This window comes from Micropterus dolomieu, linkage group LG01, assembly GCF_021292245.1.
Source record: "Micropterus dolomieu isolate WLL.071019.BEF.003 ecotype Adirondacks linkage group LG01, ASM2129224v1, whole genome shotgun sequence".
NCBI classification, from domain to species: domain Eukaryota; kingdom Metazoa; phylum Chordata; class Actinopteri; order Centrarchiformes; family Centrarchidae; genus Micropterus; species Micropterus dolomieu.
This window is the reverse complement of record NC_060150.1, coordinates 47,472,509-47,487,545: the sequence shown is the minus strand read 5'-3', so window position 1 is coordinate 47,487,545 and position 15,037 is coordinate 47,472,509. Positions and strand designations below refer to the sequence as shown.

At 40.8% G+C, this 15,037-nt stretch overlaps 1 protein-coding gene across 1 annotated transcript in view; it reads right to left on the bottom strand.

Annotated features, from left to right (window-relative positions):
• Positions 1-140: 140 nt before the first annotated feature.
• Positions 141-15,037, bottom strand: part of nrn1a (neuritin 1a) — a 16,908-nt gene continuing 2,011 nt past the window's right edge. The window contains exons 2-3 of the mRNA XM_046045295.1: positions 3,371-3,518; positions 141-369 (exon numbers count right to left, since the gene is read on the bottom strand). Coding sequence (XP_045901251.1) covers positions 141-369; positions 3,371-3,518 — 377 coding nt within the window. The remainder of the gene's footprint in view (positions 370-3,370; positions 3,519-15,037) is intronic.

The window sequence follows — 15,037 nt, the reverse complement described above, 5'->3', positions numbered from 1 at the left end:
CGGTCCTTTTGAAGTTGTTTTTTCTGTATCGAGGAGAAGTTATCGCTCTTTTTCTATTTTCTTTTTTCATTTGTATTTTCCCTTTTTTTTTTTTTCTTCTTTTCACTTTGTGTTTTGTTTTATGTTTTTCCTCGTTTCTGTTAAAACGCCAGCCAAGTCAGTATGGTGGGCAGTGTGGTTAGGACCAAGGCGAGGCCCCTGGCGTCGGCTGATCTGGGGGCTGCATTGCCGCCGCCACAGAGTTCAAACAAACTCCCACGGAAATCCAGGCTGCGGGACTCCTTTTTCAGTTTCTCCCAGAGGTCCGTCGCTCCCTCCTGGCAGTCCGCCAGCGCCGTCGTGGCACAGGAGTGGAAGTTATCCCAGTAACTGGCAGGAGAAAACACAGCAAGCGTTAACACCACAAGCTTATGACTGCAGTGGGAGGCTGGTTTTAAACTGAATGCATCATCTAGTCAGGAGGCAGAGCCAAGAGTGGAAGTCATCCCAGAGTCTGGCATCACAGAAAACACAGCGAGGAAAAAGCTTATGAAGACACAGCCGGTGAAGTTTATATTACAGCTAAACTAAAGCAAGTGTGGAGCCTCAGAGCATTTTACTCCACTGTCTTTTCCACTGAGTATTGGACAGAAAGACAAACTAAAAGACAGATTACTTGCTACCAAAGCTACCATTAATGACACCAAGAGACATTATTATTATCACCATGTTGTTTTCGATATCCAACTTTAAGGTCAATAAATACACTGCTTTTTCTAAACTCCTGGCAATCGTCCTGCTCAGGAAGCTCCAAATAAAGATATCAGAAGTCTGAAGTACTGGACGTCATCGGTTTTTAGACATTTAGGCTTCTAAATAAACCAAATTAAATAAATTTAATTCAGTGGACAAAGTATGTAAACATTAAGAATTAAAAAGTCGAGAGTGAGTGGACAAGAAACTACCTACTGTTGCTTAAGGGTACTTAAATTCAAATTTGAGGTACTTGCAGTTGTACTATGCTACTTTATGCTTCTGCTAAACTACTTTTCAGCTTTTTTACTGCACTACATTTGTGACGGCGCTGCAGAGTAAGTTTTATGTAGAACACAAGATGGGTTTAAAATAATAAGCACAGCACATAAAGTCCACTTTGAACAAGACTGAGGCGGACACGCAAAGTATAATAAAGAGGTTATCATGATGATAATAAGAGCAGTTAGCGTCAGGTGACCAGAATTACTTAAAATAGGATAATATGACATCATCTGCTCCAGTGAATGTGACATAAAGGCACTTATTCAGCTGACTTTAAACTCCTTCTCTACTTCCATCCTACCTTTTTACCGCTCTCCTTTCTCTCCTCATAGCTCCCTCCCCCACACTCCATCCTCCCTTCTTCTTGTAAACCATGACTCTCACCCCCCCTCCCTCCCTCCTCTCTCCCTTCTTTTCTCATATAATGTTTTATTCAGACTCAAGCGGCGGCGTCCTCCCTATCTTCTTCTGTCTTCACCCCTTTGCCCTCGTTATTCCTTCCTTTTCCCTGTCCTTTATTTAGTTTTTCTGTTTTTCTTTTCATTCCCTCTCATTCTTTGTCTGTTTTTGGCTCCCACTCGCTCTCTTTCTTTAGTCTCCACCTCTCATCTGTTCATCTTTTTTTTAACCTCCTTCCTCCTGCCAGCTATTATAAAGGCGACACCAGCCTGCTCGCCGGCGCGTGCTGACACACACACACACACACACACACACACACACAGCGTATCTAATCCAATCTTCCAATCTGCTCTTATTGATGTTGACCTCCTGAACCGAGCCGTGTCGATGCTACATCTCTGAGCAATTAGTGTGTGTGTGTATGTGTGTGAGGAGGCGTATTAACACATCCCTCCTGCCACGCCTCAACACCGCTGTGATGGAGCTGTCGCTGAATTAAAAGATCATGTGTGTGTGTGTGTGTGTGTGTCAGGGGGGGGGGTTCTGGCTATAGCGTGCCATCTGGTGCCCACCCGGTTTGGGTGGTGGGGTGGACACGGGGGATAAAAAGGGGTTTGCACAGTCCCCAACTACTGGCCCCAAACCTCGGTTTCCCCCTCAGGGTCTGCAGTTAAATCACTCATATTATTTTCTCTGTTAGATCAAGAAGCCTCGCTGTCAAATGCTGAGAAACCTTTTAAAAAATTGCACAAATATTCAAATAAATAGGCATTAAAAAAGAGAGAATATATAAATATATATATATATATATAAATATGCTGCAAACTGCCAATTTGTTTTATATACTTTCTACTTTACTTGGGAGAACTATTGCTGATATTGGATGAATTTGCAGTATTTCCTGTGATAGTTGAAGGGCTGCTTTCTATTCTCTATATAATACTATACTACCATTACACAAAACAGCTTTATAGACTGTATACTTTCTACACTGTGCAATTTTACAAAATGTTCCTATGTTTTCCTGAGAAATGCTTGAATCCAATAAATCAAAATCAAAATCACTGCTACAAAGCACAGGGGGTGGACAAAATATCAGGAACACCTGCAAAAGCTGCAGCAATCCCATTAAACCAAACACTACCACAATGCAGTAATAGCACAGTGGAAAAATACTCAAGCCTCACATTCAAAAACTTACTTGAGTAAAAGTACAGAAGCAAAATGTACTTTAAGTAGGTCTATGGAAAGTATTTTTACTGATGCATTAACATGAAAGCAGCATCTTCATTTGTTGCAGTAGTTTTATCTACTTATGGGGAGTTTATTCTACTACAATGATTAACTCTATTAATATAATATATAAATACACATAGAGCAGTATCACGTTTAATATTTTCCACACACACGTAGTGAAGTACATGTAGCACTAAATGGAAATGCTTAAGTAAAATATGAGTACCTAAAAATTAAGTTACATCATATTTAATTAAGTAAATGTACTCAGTTTCACTCGACCACTGGACTCATTTTTAGGGTCTACATTATGTTGTCATTTTAGGGGTCCTGGGCTACAATGGGGGCCCTTGAATCTGACCCTCAACTCTTTTCAGTCCATCCTCACATGAATTTACAGTCATGGATGGATTTTCTGTAAGCAACTGTTGATTCTTTATATTTAAAGCTTGCCAGCATGTGCTTTAATTACTTCTTGTGAGTGTTTGCCCTTGTCAGTCTTTTAGTGTTTTGCAGCACTTGGTGGGAGTGTAAAAGAAACCAAGGACGTGGTAAAGGCCATGCATTAAAGAGTAATACTCTAATATTTTGCCTTCTCGAGCCTCTGTTGCCACTTCAGTCCACCTCCTCCAAATGGGAAGACCATCTCTAACATGATATCGTAATCTGATAATATTGCGATGTTTCCACCCTCTGAACGTGTGCGTGGTGAACGTACCTGCAGATCTTGTGCAGGTTCTCCCTGTCGTCCAGGTCCTGGGGATAGTTGGCCATGTTCTCCCCCAACTGAAGCAGACAGTCCGAGAAACCTTTAAACACAGAGTCACATTGACCAGCACTGACCAGCACCGTCTGCAACACAGAGACTGCAGGGGGAGGAAGAGGACGAGGAAGAGGAGGTAAGGAAAACAGAGAGGAGGGGAGACGGGGGAGAGGATGGGGGGGAGAAAGAGAGAGAATTTTACATTAAAGAAAATCACATTAAGCTTCTCTTTGATGCGTCCTTGCAGGAAAAAGGCAGACCTCTGATGGGCCACATCTGTTCTGTTTTCTTATTGGGCGAACAGCAAAACGTGAGGACCACCTTTCCTATAGGAGGTACCGATTTAAAGAGTTTATTCATCCGTTTCCTCCAACTTTAACCTTTAAACTTCTCTTTTGAGCTTTAGCACGACGTGTGCTACTTACACTCAGTCTGTATGTTAATGTTTTCATTTCAAGTTTCATTTTTTTCCTACAATTACTTTTAATTGTGTTTTAGAAACTTGCCACCACATCTTTTAAGTTTCATTTCAGTCTGCCTGAGGTTGATGTTGCGGTTAATTAGTACTGTCACGTATCTGCAGTTTGCCGGTGCTCTCAGCCCACGCCTTACCAGAGAAACGGCCGTACAGGTCGATTATGCAGAAGTTTATTACGACCCTTATTTAGGCCGTGACCTCTAGTGGCAAAAGAAGTCAGGTGAAGAGCACACCTTCGTGTAAGGTGTAGGGGTGGATGGATGAGTCGCGTAAACTAAGGACTTTCACTCAGGAGACTGAGGAGTCCCTTGAGAAAGAAAGTAGAAGTTGACATGTTTTAAGTTAAATAACGTTTTGTAGATGATATACATTTCATGACTTATGTAATGTACTTACATTTACCCAAACCACGATGTTTTCCTAAACCTGACCAAGTAGTTTTTGATTCCCTAAACCTAACCAAACAAAAACTGTTTCACCTTTCCCACGTGTTCAAGGTCATGTGATTAGTTAAGGTGTGATACTTGTCAACCCTCGGGCATGTCATCTTGGAAAACCGTCTTACAGTTTTACAAGTTATTGTAGTTTCCAATAGACAAACGACCTATTCAATCGTTTAGGTAAGATGTTGTATATATAGTAACATTTGACATGTCCAAACCTGATGTAAGCACGTGTGGTTTTTACAAATGTATTATTTTACATGTAAAACATTAAACATGAACTGAAATATTTAACTGAGTAGCAAAACTGAAATCACCAAAATATCTCGCATCATGACTGCAAAATGGCGTGGCGACACACACACACACACACAGTTCAGCTCTGTATGTGTAATCAGCAAGCGTCTCCTCTCTGATTCCCTTTAATGGAGAGAAAACTCCCTAATAAAACTCAGCACGGGTTGCCAGATCTGACACGCCTCCACCCCCCTCCTCAGTCCCAGTCACACACACGCCCCTTTACATGACCTCTGTGAAGTCACTGTGTGTTTGTGCACGTGGTTCGTTAAGCAGGGGATGGGGCTGATTGATCGGTTTGGATAATAACACGCCTGCTGTCCGGTTCCACTCGATCTAACTGCGGACTAACACAGCATGACGTGTAGGACGAGACACGGCTGTTAGAGGAGGACGGCGGGGAGAAATCTATTCGTCCTGACTGCAGCATACAAAAACCATGTGACTGTTTCTATCGGCCGTGTCAGTTCCTCAATAATGGGTTCACACTGAGCTTCTACTTCATGGGATGTACTTCTACTACATCTTTCCTATAGTATCCCAATAATTTTCCTATAACATGCCAACAGATGTGTGTCTGGCGCTTCGCAGTGAGTTTAAACTGATGTATCATCATCACACTCCTATAACCAGCCTGGGATCACCAAATGGCGTCTAAATAACACACCAATGGTGTCACTTCACACCATTTAGTCTCTACTGACTTATATTGTGCAGAGATGCAGTGTCATTTCATGTGCGAATGTCACAGAGAAAAAGAAAAGTCAGGTGACGTAGTATAAAGAGGGAGAAAGTCTGCGTCAGTGTGGATGGACGGGTCTAACAAACACTGGACTGTTTGATTCACCTCAAGTCATCTTGGATATTTACTTACAAATGTTAAGTTATGTACTTATTTTAACCCAAACCATCATCTTTTTCTAAACTATAGCCAAACTGCGACCGCTTCGCAACGCTAACCACGTGTTTATTACCATAAGAAGGACGGCAAAGGTCAACCAACCAACTGTCCTTTCGTGCACGTCCAAAACTTGACGTGTGCGCTACATACTGTTTCTCAGCTATCCCTTGACATCATGTAGCTATAACAGTGTTAAAAGTGTGATTGTATGGAAGTCTCTGAGAAAATGTTTCTACTTCTCAGCTGATTTATTCCCTCAGTAAACACTTTCCTGATGAGTTTAGCAGTAGTGGAACATACCCAGGTCTGTTTTTAGGTACCTCGAATTTGGAAAAAGTTTAGCTACTAGTTACTCTTAGATTACAAATGTTGATCACGTTTTTATTCTCAGAGCGTCAAATAGCTACACTTTGTCACATCTTTCGCCATCTGGTACCAAAACACGTGGGGAAGCCCTTTAACACTAACAGTGCTACTATAAGGGAGACTGTCCTCACCAGAAATACGACCATATACTGTCGGTTTATGGTCTCAGTCGCTAGTTTCAAGTCTTCTTCAACACAGCATGATGTTCATTTAGTAAATTATGGTCCCATTTAGAGGAACAGAGACCAGAAAGCAGGGGAGGCTTTAGGGTGGGGCTATAGAGGCGACTTGTATCCGCTGCTCTGTGTACATTTAACCAGTTGAAAAAGCTAATGAGGAGATAATTTTTCTGTTAAGAACTTTTTTTTTTAAGCCTGTTTGTCACAAGCCAAAATTAGTATCCAGGTTAAAATCACACTTATGGTGCGTTCCATTTACCTCGGAAGTCGGAGCTGGGAATGACGTCACACCCAGGTTGACGGCGTTCTCGCTCGGCCAGCTGTTGTTTGCAACTAGCCAGGCTAGTCATTGTTATGCCGGTTGATTAAAAAAACACATTGTGCGGTATTTACTTATACTAAAAGTTTAAAGTTTATTATTAAAGTGTAAAATCACCAGCTGTGTGGTCCCAGTACACTTTACAGAAAACAAAAACACATAAGAAACACACATTAAAAAACAACAATAAAATAGAAAATTATAAAACTAATAATAAATACAATAAAATAAAATAGACAATTAAAATGTATAGAAATTCATAAAATACCCTAGCCCAAACTATAAGCCTTCTCACAAAATACAGAAAAAACATCCCTAGCTAAAAGCTTACTAAAAAGAAAAGTTTTTAGTCTACTCTTAAATATGGAAATGTTGGTTGCTTCCCAAACCCAGACAGGGGTCTGATTCCACAGCTGAGGTGCCTGATGGCTAAAGGCTCTGGCTCCTATTCTACATCTGGAGACCCTAGGCACTACAAGTAGCCCTGCATTTTGGGAACGCAGTGTTCTAGTGGGGCAGTATGGTGTAAGGAGTTCTTTCAAATAGGATGGTGCCTGACCATTAAGGGCTTTGTATGTAAGAAGTATTTTAAAGTCAATTCTCAATTTTACCGAGAGCCAGTGCAAAGTTACTAAAACAGGGGTGTTATGATCTCTCCTACTGGTTCTTGTCAGTATGCTTGCAGCAGCGTTTTGTATTAACTGGAGAGACAGCCTGAAAGCACGGAGTTACAGTAGTCAAGCCTTGAGGTAACAAATGCGTGAACAAGTTTCTCTGCATCATCTTGATGCAGAAGGTTTCTAATTTTCACAATATTGCGAAGGTGAAAATAGACAGTCCTTGTAGTTTGCGTTATGTGTGCGTTGAAAGACAGGTTATGATCGAAAATAACTCCCAGATTCCTCACGGTGGTGCTGGAGGCCAAGGCAATGCCATCCAAGGAAACTATGTCTGCAGACAATGTGTCTCGGAGGAGTTTGGGTCCAAGTACTACAACCTCAGTTTTTTCAGAGTTCAACATCAAGAAATTATAAGACATCCAGGTCTTCACATCTTTAATGCACATTTAAAGCCTAGCTAACTGGTTGGTTTCATCAGGTCTGATAGAAAGGTATAACTGAGTGTCATCAGCATAACAATAAAAGTTTATACTGTGGTTCCTAATGATATTACCTAGCGGAAGCATATACAAGGTGAATAATATAGGTCCAAGGACTGAACCTTGTGGAACTCCATGGGTAACTCTGCTGTGCAGAACTGTACAAACTGGGTGCGATCTGATAAGTATGATTTAAACCAGCTTAAAGCAGTTCCTTTAATGCCGATTAAGTGTTCAAGTCTCTGTAGTAAAATATGGTGATCAATTGTATCAAATGCCGCACTTAGATCTAATAAGACTAATACAGAGACTAGTCCCTTATCTGATGCTGTTAAAAGATCATTAGAAATTTTCACCAGTGCTGTCTCTGTACTATGATGCATTCTGAAACCTGATTGAAATTTTTCGAATAAGTTGTTGCAAGGATCTTGGATATGAAAGGAAGGTTAGATATCGGTCTGTAACTGTCTAAAACCCCTGGATCAAGAGTAGGCATTTTAAGAAGTGGTTTAATAACCGCTTCCTTAAAAAACTGAGGTACATAGCCTGTTGTTAAAGAAAGGTTGATAATATTTAACAAACAAGTACCAACTGATGCAAAACCTCTGGTTTGGACGAGGACACAACTGAAGTAATAGGCTGCTCTGGTGCTGCGGAGGGCCTTCCTATACATTTTCAAACTATCCTGCCACATTAAATGAGAATCTTCTTGATGTGTAAGACGCCATTTCCTCTCAAGTTTCCAAGTTGTTCTCTTTAACTTGCGTGTTTGACTGTTGTACCATGGAGCTAGTCTTCTATGTTAAATCAGTTTCTTTTTCAAAGGAGCAACAGTGTCCAGTGTCATTCGGAGCAGTCCTGTAGTGCTGTCCACGAGATGATCGATTTGTGAAGGATCAATTTGTGAGGGATGGACATTAGCATAGGAGTCTATAGGAGGTTTTATGAGACACGTAATTGAGGTACACACTGATGCAATAAAATCCTTAAACTTAACTACAGTACCATCAGATAGGGATCTACTAGAGGCATATTGGCTTGGTGGCTTGAAGTCCATCATTTGGAACTCAAAAGATAATAGATAGTGGTCAGATAAAATGGGATTATGAGAAAAGACCACCAAGTTTTCAAATTCAATACCATATGTTAATACTAGGTCAAGGGTTGAAACAGTGTGTGGGTTTATGAACCGAATCAAGCAGTGAACTAAATGCAGTGCTGAGGCTGTCATTCTTGACGTCCACATGAATATTAAAATCACCTACTATCATTACTTTGTCTGTTTTAAGGACTAAGTCAGCAAATTCTGATAAAAACTGGGTGTAAGGACCGGGAGCACGGTACAACTAAAATATGCAGCATATTTGTCCAGGTTGGGTTTGAAATACCAAGAACAAGGCTTTCAAAAGAGCCATAACTTAGTTTGGGTTTTGACATGACTAAAAGGTCTGAATAAAAAATAAAAACTCCACCACCTCGGCCAGTGCCTCGAGGTATGTGCATATTACTGTGACTGGGAGGAGTGGATTCATTGAGGCTTACACAATCATCATGACCCAGCCAGGTTTCAGTCAAACAGAGCAAATCTATATTATGATCCGATATTAATTCGTTAACCAGTACAGCTTTTGAAGAGAGGGATCTGACATTTAATAGCCCACACTTAATTTTCATGCTATTATGTTATTTTTTTTGTTTTTTTTATTAAGTTGTTAGGCACAGCTGTTTTTCTGTTCACTTTTGATTTAGGTGGCCGAACAGATACCGTTACTATGGGAATATGAGAGTGATGCATGTTTATTCTTCAAAATCAAAATCAAAGATGAGGGTAACTGCCAAGGGGAGCCACTGATGGAAACAGCGCAGGTCTGTGCAGCTGTGGACATAGAATAAGTGGCAGCTACTGTGGAGGGGGTGTGTGGCGTAACTATTCAGACACGTGGGGCGCATTGCACAGTGTGCTGGATATTAGCAGCCAGCATGCGGCTGCCTAATCTGCTGGGATGAACCCCATCAGTCCAGAAATGTGTGGAGCGGTTCCAGAACAGATTAAAATTGTCAATAAAACCAAAGCCATGAGTTTTGCAGGCTGACTGGAGCCAGGAATGAAGGTAAAGAAGTCTGCTAAAACATTCCGTTCCTCGACCAAGAGTGGGGATAGGGCCGGAAATAAAAACTGATTTTCCACAGCCAAAATCCCCTTTTGTCAGTTCAGAGGCCCCCCCGAGCTATATCATTTGCCCCGACATGCAAGACTACACGGCAAATGGAGGCTGGGAGTGAGTGGAGCAGTTCCGGGAGTTTATCCAGGATGACCGGGACTATGGTTCCAGGGAAGCAATGAGTAGCGGCATTGAAGAACCGGATGGTCCGGATAATTGAGTCTCCAACTATCAAGGTAGTCGGGAGGAAAAGGGGACGAAGAGATGGCGATTGTGTAGACTTACAGGTGGAGGGTGTGTGATCCAGGCTGTCCACACCGTTTGTGGAGACCGGCGGACTCGGCGGGGAAGCAGCATCAGACCTGGCAGGGCGACTGCCCCCCAGCTCCGGGTGAGGAAAACCCCTGGATCGCCATAGTACCACCTCCTTCAGGATTTTTCGCCGAGCAATGGAAGTTGTAAAGCGGGATGGTGGTTGAAGAGGCTTGCCCGTTGTTTGGCCAGAGGTTTGGGCGCTGTCAGCCACCAATGGAGGGAAGGCGACAGCATCGAAGTTAGATAGCAATGGGAGACGGGCCTTAAAGCTGGACAGGAGCGAGTTCCTTTGCTGGAGTTCATCAGAGAGCCGTCGGACATCCTCCTTAAGGTCAGCAATTTCCTTTTGTGCTTTTTCAAGGAGAAAACTGTCTGCGCACGGTTCACAGACCATTGTTTATATCTTAGCCACAGTGTTAAAAGCAAGCTGGCGTCAATCCAGGCCAGATTGTAGGCAGGTGGCTGGCAGGTGGCAGGTACTAAACACAACAGCAACATAGACAGCTATTGGACAGCACTTTGTGTGCGAAAATTTCTATGAGACACAAGTACACAGAAGTGCTAAAAAAAACAGTATAAACTACAGCTGCTCATACTCAGAGCAGCCATCTTCGATCACAAAGTCAGGGTAGTGCAGTTCTTCCGACTTTCCAAGTAGGAAATCCGACTTAAGGGGGTGTTCCCTTTGAAATTTACGACTTTGAACTCAGACATTCCGACTTCCCATGTCAAATGGAAGGCACCATTAACATAAATCACAGATGCTCCTAGCTAACCAAGCTAGCTACCACCACCGTCTCGTCCATCACTTCTGGTGCCTGGCTCCAAAACACAAGATGGCGATAAACCCAATTCTTCAAACTGTAGTCCACAAACCCACCGGTGACGTCACGGCGGCTACATCCACTTATTTTATACAGTCTATGCCCAAAAACTTCCATTTGCATGAAACACAATTAACCTCGACCACCAACAGGTCAGTCAGAGAATCAGGTGTGTTATGCTAGTAGCTGCTAACGTAGCCTAGCATTAGCTCCAGAGGTCTAGACGACTCCACACCAACAGATTTCTTCCCGTTTCAAACTCGTAGTCTTCAATAGATCTTGACTTAAGTGACACATGCATTACTACAACAACTGGACACACACCTTGATGAGGAAATTGCTTTTAAGCTGACCCTTATTGACCTCCTAGTAGCGCTGCATGGTAATGTGACACACTGCAAATCAGGACATCTCCATCACGTTGGCAGCACATATACTGTATTAATAATAAAAACACACAAACCACATTAAACAAAGCAGATTTTTTCACTTTGAGATCATAAAGAGACACAAACGAATGCAGAGGACACTGAGAACTGATGAACATGCTTGTCATGTTGTAAAGGCTGCTGATGATCTGTGCAGTAGCTGATATAAAACAAAGCTTTCGCCAGAAAATTGAAATCCGACAATTTTGCACAACTTCTACTTTGATATTAGATCATGAGCTGCTGCACTGTCCGATACGTCCTGAGGATGTGAGGCTGAATATCACAGATCACAAGCAGTAGTGGAACATACCCAGGTCTGTTTTTAGGTACCTCGAATTTGGAAAAAGTTTAGCTACTAGTTACTCTTAGATTACAAATGTTGATCACGTTTTTATTCTCAGAGCGTCAAATAGCTACACTTTGTCACGTCTTTCGCCATCTGGTACCAACACACGTGGGGAAGCCCTTTAACACTAACAGTGCTACTATAAGGGAGACTGTCCTCACCAGAAATACGACCATATACTGTCGGTCAAGACGTGAACGCCAACGCGGAAGTCCCTTAAACCTGAGAAGAAGTCCGGCTCCATTAGAAATAAAGGTAAAATGTTTCTACTTCTCAGCTGATTTATTCCCTCAGTAAACACTTTCCTGATGAGTTTATGGTCTCAGTTGCTAGTTTCAAGTCTTCTTCAACACAGCATGATGTTCATTTAGTAAATTATGGTCCTATTTAGAGGAACATAGGCCGTTAGCTCCACCGTCTCGTCCAAATATGGTCACGTGCGGTACCGCGGGTTGCAAACGCGAGACTTCAAAACGGCGGCCCACAAATCAACGGGTGACATCACCATGATCCGGACGGTCTGAAACTATAAGTCAACATTGATTCCTTTTAGTGATGTTACCTAAGTTACGTAAGCAGTGTTAGTTAACTTACTTAATTTAAGTCACGAAAGTGTCAAACCACGATCTTTTCCTAAACCTGAAGCTAGCGAATAGCTATTTAAGTTACTAGTAACTTGACTTTACTTGAGTATTTTCATTCTGATACCAGTTACTTTACAAATTACGATTTTTACACACAAAAGTTACGTCATAAATTAAACTACTTTTACTACATTTATTGACAGACTGTTTTGGTAATCGTTGAAGTCATTTTTCATGTGAAGATTTGCGGCTTTTCTTTTTTGAATATTTAAATGTATTGTATTGTTATTGTAAATTCAATAATTTTGAGGTTTAAACTTACAAAACAAGCACTGTGAAGGCGTCACTTTGGGCTCTGGCAAAAACATTTCTCACTATTTTCAGAATTTTTACAATCGATTAATGAAGACAATAATCAGCAGAATAATCCATAATGAAAACATAAGTAATGATAATCTGATGATATAATATGTAGTAGTTTAACAGTCACACGGGAGTAATTTTACTTTTAATATTTGAAGTACAGATTCTTGTTTACATACCTTTACTTACTGTAAATAACAATCCAGATTTTTACTTGTAACAGAGTATTTGTACAGTGAGGTATTGGTACTTTTACTTTATTAAAGGATCTGAATTCTTCATCCACATCTGGCGTCCATTCTCACAATTAGCTTGTTTTTTTATGCAACTTCTGTCCTGCCAAATTCTTTATTTGTGTTTTTGACCGTCACCATATTTATTTTGTAATATTTATTACATTTAATCAGTAACTGTAACTTCTATTTCTTGTATTTCTCCGTATTGATTTATTGTTGAGTTTCAATGATGATTCTTTTTGCGTATTTGTTTGTTCTGTTTGTCTTTTTGAGTGATCTCATCAAATATATGTAATAGCAGCTAAGAAAACTCAGTTCTGGAGCTTTTGATCACATGATCTTCATCTGCGTTTCCATTTTCTCGCCCTGATCAATCAATCTTAACACTCAGCTGCTGTTCCCAACCTTAGAAATGAACTTTGAAGTTCAAATTTTGAGCCAAAATTCACAAAAAGTCCAAAAAGTAGAACAAATTCAGCCCGTTGTTACAGACTCTGTTTACGTGACCCTGCAGTCTTCCTCTAATATCTCCTCTGGGACTCTTGATACTCAGGCCTATAATAACTCCTCACTTACTATATTATATAATATCACATATTTTCATGTATTATGTCGCTGTAATATTACTTTAATGTTTATATTGTGATTTTAATTAAGTGGAGCTTATAGTAAAGCCTTTAAATGTCCATTATATCTGTAATATATATGTAATTAATACTCCCATAATCCTCTTAAAGCTGCAACTGGATTAATCCTCCAAAACAAAATAAACCATTCTAAAAACTCCTATAATGTTTTTTGAGCATTTTTCTTTTTTACTCCGGAATAAAATATATATTAGTTGTAAGTGTTAGTGCTTAAGACTGTTTTCTTGTATGAACCTGCTGTTTGTGAAAATCTGCACTATTCTTCAGTCTCTCTCTCCATTGTTTCTCCTGGTGTCTCTCTACCACCATATGGAGGTGGCGGCATTACATCATCTCAGACATGAAGCCTCCTCTCTGCAGCAGTTGGGTTATTTTCTCTCAGTGAGACGGGCCAATCAGCTCCAAACAAGGTCACCAGAACACATGAATGAATCTACCCCCCCCCCCCCCCCCCCCCCCCCCCCCCCCCCCCCATTCACTACAACCCCTAAAATCGTCAGTGTTTAATTTTAACGACCCAAAATCTGCGTTTATTAAAAACAGAAATCTGACTCTTGAATAATTTTCATTCAGGCTGTTTTAAAATAATCAGTATTTATTATTAGTAATATAAAACGGAGTTTAGTCACGTGAGAAATGAGAGATTATGTTAACGTTATTTCCTTAATTTTTATTATCTGCAGCATTTCCCCTCCCTTTATTACCTAAAAATAGCCATTAAACTATTCATGTTTTATTTATTTACATTTGTTATATATTTAAAGTATATATTTGTGGTTTTAGCCTATTTGAAAGGTTTTATATCACCTGTTCAGAGATGCAAACCCGTTCGTTATCTTTTCATTCTTGATCCCTAAAATCGCGTTTTACCTTTTTTATTTTCGCGCTTCTCCTTTGTTTTAAAAACAAAATTATTTCATCCCGCTGCTCCCTCAGGCCTTTTGTTTATTAATTCATTATTTTTATCAATTATTTATTTTTTAATTCTTGTGAGTGAAACCAGGACGCACGCGCGTGAACGGGGCCGCGCACAGCATTATTCGTTCACGCCTCCCATTAAGCAACTCATTCACCCCACCTCCACACACACACACACACACACACACACACACACACACACACATACACACACGCACTGTTGCCTGCAGTGCATCGATGCCAGAATCAGCGTGTTGTAGCTTCCACGCAGCAGACACACCCACCATCACACGACACGAGGCAATTTCTTCGCGCGTAAAAATGCCCCCCCCCCCCCCCCCCCAAAAAACCCCCCCCAGATTAGCCTAAAAAAAAAAAAAAAAAAACTATAAAAAATATTTAACTCGTTTTTGAATTACTGCTGGGGATTTTCTGCACACAAATGAGTTGAACAAAATAGTAAAAAGAGTTAACAATCATATATTTAAGAATATTTGTGCAGTAAATGTAGATTTTTTTTCTTTGCATTTGTGCAAATCATTTGATTTTGCTTTTTCTGTGTGGATGAGACGTTTGGCTGCAGCAGCGCGCCAAATATCATCTCGCAGCAGCCAATCACACGGCAGCATTTAAATAAAAGCACAATAAAATATTAAAAATAATTCAGGCTGACAACAGGAGGAGGATTCAGAACCCCCCCCCCCCCCCCCCCAC